The sequence below is a fragment of the Neolamprologus brichardi genome, chromosome 3, assembly GCF_056152115.1.
Source record: "Neolamprologus brichardi isolate AB-2024 chromosome 3, ASM5615211v1, whole genome shotgun sequence".
Lineage (NCBI taxonomy): Eukaryota > Metazoa > Chordata > Actinopteri > Cichliformes > Cichlidae > Neolamprologus > Neolamprologus brichardi.
Genome location: NC_142106.1, coordinates 27,609,928 through 27,618,900, shown reverse-complemented (window position 1 = coordinate 27,618,900; position 8,973 = coordinate 27,609,928). Strand labels below are relative to the sequence as shown.

Here is an 8,973-nt window from a genome sequence, read left to right as displayed (position 1 = left end):
CTGAAAAAACACAATTCAAATTCAGCATGTCATGTTGAGTTTCATATATTACAGAAATGATCAGTGCAACAGGCTGAGAGCTGAAATCTGCTATTGACAATGGGAAAGGCTTGAATCTGCAACTCTCCCTCTAACTGCACGTTTTCAAAATAAAACAGCATGAGCCTGAAATGAGAGAAAAGAAGCAAAGCAAAAGATTACTGACAGCTATTTAACATCTAATAAGGTGTAGAAGTAAAGCACTCGACTTCCTAAGCCTAAGCTTTTCTAAGCTTTTTCTTTCATTTACTCTTAAACACACCACAGAGCAGATTCAAATAATTCAACTTATCAAGAATTACTCGTGTTTTTTTCCACTTTGACCAATATCAGTAAAAAATGCATTCATTTTCATGACAATGTCAATTGTTTGTGTTACAGCTTCCTTAATTGTTGATGCATTATATCCAGCAGCACCACCAACAACACCTCCAGCTATCCCTCCCACGACGGCAGATGGGACATTGCCTGGAAATGTTTTTGCACCCAACAATGCTCCCAACACTGCTCCTACTGTGGCACCAGCAAAGATTTTCAAAAGTGTTTCAATGTCCCACTGATTTTTGTACACTGCCTGAAGCATTTCATTGGTGTAGCATCCTCTTTCTTTCATCTTATCCACAGTGTTGAGGAGCTGCTTCACTTGGTACTGGTTATTCCTGTAGTCACCAGGATTGTTGTTTTTCCAGTTATTATTATCAAAAACATGACACCTGTCACCACACTTCTTCACCAGATCACTTAGATCCTCACTTTTACTAACAAAGTCCTTGATTTTCACTCCCTCAGGGAGGTCACCACCATGCGTGAAGACAATCACAGCATGTTTCAGAGCTTCCTCTGAGAAATATCCAAGTATTTTGTCGATGACGTCTTTCTCCTGAGGTGAGTATCTGCCCACTTGGAGCACAATGAGAAAAGCATGAGGACCTGTGGCGCACTCTTTAATACATTTAACCATCTCGCACTTCAGCTCCTCTTCAGACATGTTTGTATCAAAGAAGCCAGGAGTGTCGATCACAGTGGTGCGTATGCCGTCAACAGTTTTGGATTCACTTTGACATTTACTTGTTTCAGACTCTGGACACGCTTTCACCTTCAGCAGACTCTCTCCCAGTATAGTGTTTCCCAGGCTGCTCTTCCCACTGCCTGTTTTTCCCAGGATGACAATCCTTCTTTCATCTGAGCATAGAAAAGAACCAAACAGATTAACTTTTTTTTCTTTGTTTACAGATTTTTTCTCTTTCTCTCTTATTTATGTCATGGTTATGTCAGATTCTTGTCTTTTTATGACATTTTGTGTTGTGGTTTATTATTTAAGGTTCATATAGGTGATCCTGAGTTTATTCTATGTTAGCTTTTGTATATTTAGGCTCCCCTTGTGTTTTCCCCCTGCTGTGTGTATGTGTTTAGGTGTGTTAGTCCTTGTGCCTTATTTCCCTCTTCTGTGCCTGTGTTCCCCTTCTTGTGTGTGCCATTCCATGTTTCCCCATCTATTGTGTTTATTTATTTCCCTAGATGTTCGTGTTTCTCTGAGTTTTCTATCTTCCCAGTCCCCATATCATGTTATGATGTTTTGTCTCCCCCTAGATGTCCCTCTAGTCTTCTCTCTCTCCCTCCCTCGCTCCCTCTCATCTGCTCCTGTGTCATGTCCCTCCATTTCCTGTTTTATTGTGAAGGTCTCATGTTTTCATGTTCGGTGTGCTTCCCCTGTGGCGTCATGTTAATTTGTGTCAGCTGTGTTCCCTGTTTGTTCTCACGTCCTTCGTTATCCTCCTGTGTATTTATGTCAGCGTCTCCCTGGGTTCTGTGTCGTGATCTCCCTCGTGGCTGTGTGATAATCCGTGTGTTTCCCCGTGTGTTCAGTTCATTAGGTTCCCAGTTTAATTGTGTACTGTTTATTCATTCAGCAAATGAAGCTGTGTTTTTTAAGTTTACATTTCGCCTACGAGTCTGCATTTGGGTTCTTTCCTGCCTCCTGCACACAGCCTTTCATGACAATTTAGATAAAAATTAAATGCATGATTAACTAAAAGCATTCTAAAATATCTGACCTGTTTGTAAATTGACATGTTTAACTACTTTTTGAAGTATTTTTATTTAAAAATTAAAATTGAAAAAAAAAAAAGAATTAAATATATGATTTAAAATGTGAAAAACAATAAAAAAAGAAATAGAAAATATGTTTTGAATCACTATTTATTTCAGAGTTTAGTGTTGTGGATCGTTGAAAATAATGTGTTTTTAGTGATCAGATGTTATTTCACACACTTGTTAGTTTAACGCTGCTTCGCAAACAGGACGTGAGCGATTTAAAGAGGATCATTTTATTCAGACTGTTTTGATAAACCTGTCTGAGGATCATTGACGTGGTACAGACATGTGAACAGAGTGGCTCATTTTACATAATGGTGGCACTAACCATACAGAAAAAGTCAAAAGAGAGACCAATAAATAGGGTAATACTAATAAGACTGTCAGGAAGAATATTATGATGTTCAGTTTCAAAGATAATCCTCTGTAAAAATGCGTTTCAACGCTCTACACTCAAGTCAAAGTAAGATTATGAGAACCCAGAAGTCTCCATTACTGATTGTCATGTCCAGAGTAAGCGTTGAGTGTTAGCAGAGAACAACACAAAGGATTAAATCACTCAAAACTCACCATCCATGATGAAAAGAAATGCAGTACACAGATGAATAGGTTTGACTTCAGGTTTTATGTTGTCCTTTGTTTATTTGTTGCTTCTCGTTGTCTGCTCTTGTGCGCTCCACGGTTAAACTGGCTCAATGACAATTTTGCTTCACTTTTGTTTTGACTGTCAAGTCAGTGAACCACCCACAGATAAAAAAGAGGAAGAGGCTTGTTGTTGACTTATTGTCTTTGTTGCCAGGTTTCAACAACTTCCAGGTTGTCTACAAAACTGATTCCCTAGTCTGGAGTTTCATTTACATTTGTAAATCTGTTGTTGTGATCTGTGGTTTTATTGCTTCAGTGCCCAGTGACATCCAGGTCTTTTTGTGTTGCTGAGCTCACCATGGCATTTTTTTTATTTCTCAGGATGTTCCAAAGTGTAGATTTAGATCTAGTGTAGCAAGTCCTTGGAGGGTTTTTCTGCTTTCGCAGCTTAAGGATGGCTTGTTTCACTTGCATGGAGAGCATCTTTGAACACATATAAAAGATGACTCCTGTTGTTCAGTGTCCTTCTCAACTTTGTGTTTTCTTATGTTCGCTATGACAGACAAAATCTCCTGGAAATTCGTCAAAACTTGTAATCCGGACATTCACAGACCGACATTTTTGTGAATGGTGGCAACTCACCTTGGCTACCTGGGCAAAAGAAACGCTGTAGAAAAAGGCGGCAAAGAGCCGGGCTTCTGGTCAGGTTGAGAAACAGAAGACATCGCACCCTGCTTTCCAGCATTGTTCTAGCAAATGTCCAGTCTCTGGAAAACAAGCTGGATGAACTAAGGGCCAGGAAAACTTTCCATGTCATCTTTATCGACCGGCAGGAAACGTTACACCTGGAGGCTGCTCTTATCGTGCCTGGCGACTTTAAGACGACCTCCAAGGTCAGTCACAAACCTGTAGTAGACAGTTCAAGAAAGTAACTATTAATCTACACAATAACTATCAACAATAGAGCTTCATGAAGAAACAGTAACAATAAGTTAAAAAATAGTTTATGTGGCTCTAAGACGGTCGCCAGCTTTTGTTTGTCTAAAGCAAAAACATCCTATTGATCCTTTAGTAGACGAGAAACCATGACCAGTGTTGAAATCCACTGTGTGGAAACATCCTGTATGGGTGGCTCTTTCTGTTGCCCCAGTCTTGTTTGCTCCTCGTGTAGTTCCTCCATATTAGCAGGGCTGTGTTTAAAGTGACCCGCTATCTTGCGACATTTTGCTAATGCATCACTAAACCTACTATCAGCAAGGCTAACAGTGATGGTTCTTTGCAAGATGTGAGCAACACAAAGCATGTGTTGGAATGGTAGGTGTCTCGCTGTAGCCACCATGGTTCGTGCACTGTCTGTTCCAATTGTGGTGACCTTTTGTTGAATTTCCCATTTTCCTGCCACAGAGAGAAATTGCTCAGTTCAGTTTTCGGCGTGGTTTCTGGTGTTTGGCTTCTCCACAGTCAGGGCAAAAGACTCTAGAATCCACCTTACGTCTTTTAAATCAACAATATGTGCTGTGACTCCCATGTAATTAGAATTACTAACGGAAGTCCATTGATCTCCAGTAAAAGCCAGAAACTCTGCTTTCTTTAATGCATCTAATTTTGATTGATTTTCAAGGTCATAAAGCTGTTGAATTTTACTTGAAATAGTCCTTCTGCACGGCAGATGGAAAGTTGGATCACCTGACGCCAACTGTAGCACATTTTCTAACCCCCTATCTTTACCAATGATAGTAGTCTACAGCCCAGAGCAATCCAGTTTACGAGAGAATTTGTACGTTTGTGTAATTGATATACCAGGAAATCGTGCATTGACAAAAGTTCCCCTTTGCTTGGAATGCAAAGTGCGATTAAATTCATTAATCACTATTAACACGTTAAATTCCAACCCCTGAATATTATATATAATATTGGTTTTTTTAAATACAAAAGTCACAAGCAAAGGGAGATGTTAAACCAAGGAAGGTCTATTCAAAAATTTCAAAATGTATTATCATCTAAATGTATTATCAAACAAACATAACATTATTTTTGTTATGTTCAAAGCACCACAATGGTGGCCCAATATTATACAGAACTCTCACAGTATATTAAACAGAAGCTGTCAATTAAGATCTGTAAAGTGGGCAATGATAATGAAGCAGTTCATTTCAAGTTGTGGATTAAAGTTGCTCTTCATATTTTTGGCCAACTAATACAAAGAACAGATATGAAACTAGAATATGAAAACCTCCAACTCAAAAGACTAAGGCACAAAACCATAATCAACTCAAAATTGGGTCAAAGACTCAGGACCATGACCGATTAGTGATGGTGTAAAATAGATTATTGGGACAGCAGTGCAGAGGCTTCAGAACTTCCCTTAGAATCCTCTAGTTTAAAGATTTCTTCAGCAGTAAAGTAATCCAGAGACAGTTGTCAGTATTTTTTTTACTGCTGCACAGGAAACCCCCACCCTCTTTCCTTTGTGTGTGCTTTCCCTCCAAATAGTCACAAGTCAGTTGATTTGATGAGCAGTGTTCATCTAAGAGTGTGAAACTGCAGCTGCGGGCACAATGCTCACTCTGACGTGTGGCTTCATTGTGCTCCTGGCTGCTGAGTTCTACGTGTTGAATTCACATACGTGTGGTAATGACTACGTGTGCTTTTGCACGACTTGTGACATAAATAATAAAATAAAGAACCTAGTATTCAGTGTTAATATCATCAGTATCAGTGTAGTACACACATATGCACAGATGAAATAAAAATTACACTTTTGAGTAATTACCTGTTTAACAGATAATTCTTTGAAACTTTTCAGTTATTTACTTTTGTTGTTTTTGAAATGATTATTGGGATCCAAATAAATAAAGTAACAAATATAATAGAGCAGGATTTGCTTTTGGCAAGTTATTTCTTTTATTAAGCAACAGGAAAGAAACACTTGTTTATATCAGTTTTCTTACGTTTTGCTGCCATAATGCTAATGCGTTATCAGACAATGTACATGATACTCTGTATAAACATACTATATGAAGACACATTCAACTAACACACATCAAAGAATTTTAAACTATTAATCAGAAAAACACAAAAGATCAAACTTTTCTCTCTCTCGCTGTTTCAAGGTTTGAATCTACAATTCTCCCACAGGCTACAGATTTTAAGAAAGTGACAGCAATAATACAAGAGATAAACTTTGCCTGCATTATCAGCCTAATTTCAGAGAATGTAAAGTATACAGTTTTTAACGTTCAGTAATAACAACCAAAATAAAATCACTATGTCTGTTGTTAGTTTTGGTTGTTTGAAAATGAAAAATATCAAACAAAGATTGATAAAGAGAAAAGATAAATGTTTGGTAAAATACAGATAATCACTCAGATCCAGTCTGAACTGGAATAACTGACTTTTTACTGACTGTTATTTAACATCTAAAAGAAAACCAGAATCTTTGCCTAATCCTTTCAAAACCCTTCAAAACCAAATCCCTTGCTTCATACACTCTTAAACACTGCACATTACATTCAAATTCAGCCATCCAGAATGACCAATAGTTTTTTGACAGGATTTTACCTTGAATCTCAACTTTCACAAAGGTCATTTGCTGATTTTAATATTATGGCAATGTAAACGGTCACCATCCTTATTTTTCATGACCTATAAGCAACAACAAAAGCAACAATCCCACCACCTACTGGTACAAGGAATCCTCCCAGCAGTACTCTTGCTGTAATACTAGCAAAAGTGATCAAAAGCATTTCAGTGCCCCACTGACTTTTATTTTTCCACACTGCCTGAAGCATTTATTTGCTGTAGTAGCTTGTTGAGAAGCTGTTTCACTTGTAACTGATTACTCCACCAGGACTGGTATTATTGCAGATGTTGTTGCAGTATTTACTGTCAGCTTTTTGACATCTAATGAAGAAGAGACGTCTTTGTCCTGCATTAGTACGCTATTTTTCCATATAAATACTGTGACATTGGGCGTTATCTGTCATCAGCTGAGTTACCTCTGCAAATGTGCGCATCACTCAAGGGAACTTTGAAACAATGTCAGGATCTAAAAATACCAGAAAGACTGATGGAGCCTAGGCCACTGATAGCAATGCTACATCCCCAGACACGGCCGCGCTAATGGCTGCCATAGCTAGCTCGGAGAAAAATGTAGTCGCCGAAATTTCTACACTGGAAGCAAAAGTTGAGCCCAAGTGCCAAGCTCTTAATGACCTGATCGATTCGCAGCAATGTTTCTGACCAAAAGGATGAAGTGCGGAATGAACTTTGTGCTAAGATTGATGCTCTAGCTCAGTGGTTCTTAACCTTGTTGGAGGTACTGAACCCACCAGTTTCATATGCGCAGTGACTGAACCCCTCTTTAGAGAAAAATAAAATATTTGATTGATTTTTTTTTTCAAATTCAAGACATGGATATGTTTTTTACTGGTGCACAAAATGAGCTGTGCATGTCACGGCGGAGGCTCTGCCGAACCCTTGAGACAGACTCTCCAAAACCATAGGGTTAGATCGAACCCAGGTTAAGAACCACTGCTCTAGCTACTACCTGCACTGACCACCATAGCTGGCTAACTAGCCTGGAAGAAGCTGCAAACACGTATTTGGACCGGGTTGTGGACTTGGAGAAGCAAGTTCACGATCTGAAAGAAATTATATCAGCTCCTTCGGACAAGACCAAAGACCTTGAGGGGAGCGCAGATGCAACATTCGAATACTTAGCGTGAGGGATCACTTTGAGACTGGGACGTGCCCTGTCAACTCTGTCTAAACGTTATGTTATAGTTGCCGTTCCCTGTTAGGGGCAACTTCTGTTTTAGGGAGTGAAGAGACATGTTGGATATAAGCTCTTTTGGGGGGGAAGGTGTAGCTTGCTCCCGGTTTGTGGGAGTTACGTTTGTAGTTACTCTGGGTTTTTACTTTTACTTTTTCCCCCCTTGTTGGCTGCAGTTGTGTATACTTAACCCAAATTATTGTTCGGCTTGCTTTTCATGATTGTCTTGAAAGTGTGATTATGGCTAACTATGTCACCAAATATGCGGCAACTACACCTCATTCTGCTAGATTAGATTAGATTAGATTAAACTTTATTAATCCCTCGGGTGGGTTCCTCTGGGAAATTTGTTTTCCAAAAAGCACAGCACCGACAGAAGTTACAGAGTTAAGAATATTATCTATCTATATATATATATATATATATATATATATATATATATATATATATATATATATATATATATATATATATTTTAAAGTTGCCCTTTAAAATGTTGTCAAGCCAATCAAACTTCTCGTGATTCAGCCCTTCTGTCAGTTAACGGTGATGGTGATAGTTTGCTGGTCTTTGATTTGTGGACAAATCAAACATGAAACTAAAATAGTCTAACCAGCAGTGATACCAACACCAAAGAAGGGACACGAAGGATAATCCCGTAAAATGCTGCAATTTATATCAATAGAATGTTTATAATGTCCACTTGTAATTTTAACATGTGCTACTGGAACAAACACAAAGCATCAATGAAGTACATGAAAAACTAGTTTGTGAAAAATAACTTTTGTATATACCATATTGTGGTATTTATACTGTAAATAAATGCGCACTGACTGCGATTACCTCGAGTCATGCATTCATTGGTATGTACATGACATTCTCCTAGCTATCCGTGATTAGTTGGACCTGATGAGTAAAAAAAAGTCAGCTTCCTTTTTGAACAGGATGTTTTTTCTTTGTTAGATAGGTGTCTTATTTTCTTTATCTTTTAAAATTATGAGAACACCAGGTTTATTTTACAGCATAATACAAATAAAATCAGCTGATATGAAACACTTGGAGACACAAGAATTTCAGTCTTTTAATTCAACGGATTGTATAAAATCTGAGTACTAAGTGCACTTACTGTGTGTGCAATCACAATAAACCTCCTGATATCGAGAGATTTTCAGTGCATTAACAAATTCATTGCAATAACTCAGTCCTTGTGGCATCACTGACTTTAAGCTGCATTATTTTAGTGAAAGGAAAATATTGTTTTTTTAAAGTAAACTTTGTAATGGACAACCTTTTAATCTTACATTTGACTGATCTTCCAACACTTCAGTCTGATTTCACAACAGCCAGTTTCAGAAAACACACAACAGCATCAGCTCAGTTTATTTCAGCCTTTATTGCAGAAAAATGGACAACATTTTTTTAATCATGTGACTACTCACACAGACAGATTTAAGTCACTGTGGAAAAACAACACACCACAA

At 38.1% G+C, this 8,973-nt stretch overlaps 1 protein-coding gene and 1 pseudogene across 1 annotated transcript; both read right to left on the bottom strand.

The window, feature by feature from the left end:
- Nucleotides 1-337: 337 nt before the first annotated feature.
- On the bottom strand, nt 338-2,710 carry LOC148104114 (GTPase IMAP family member 7-like). Its single transcript, XM_087838254.1, has 2 exons — nt 2,704-2,710; nt 338-1,260 (listed from the first exon to the last, which is right to left on the bottom strand). Exons 1-2 carry the CDS (start codon nt 2,708-2,710, stop codon nt 338-340), a joined length of 930 nt encoding a protein of 309 aa, XP_087694380.1.
- A 902-nt stretch (nt 2,711-3,612) lies between these two features.
- Nucleotides 3,613-4,533, bottom strand: LOC148104113 (E3 SUMO-protein ligase ZBED1-like; annotated as a pseudogene).
- Between the last annotated feature and the right edge of the window lie 4,440 nt (nt 4,534-8,973).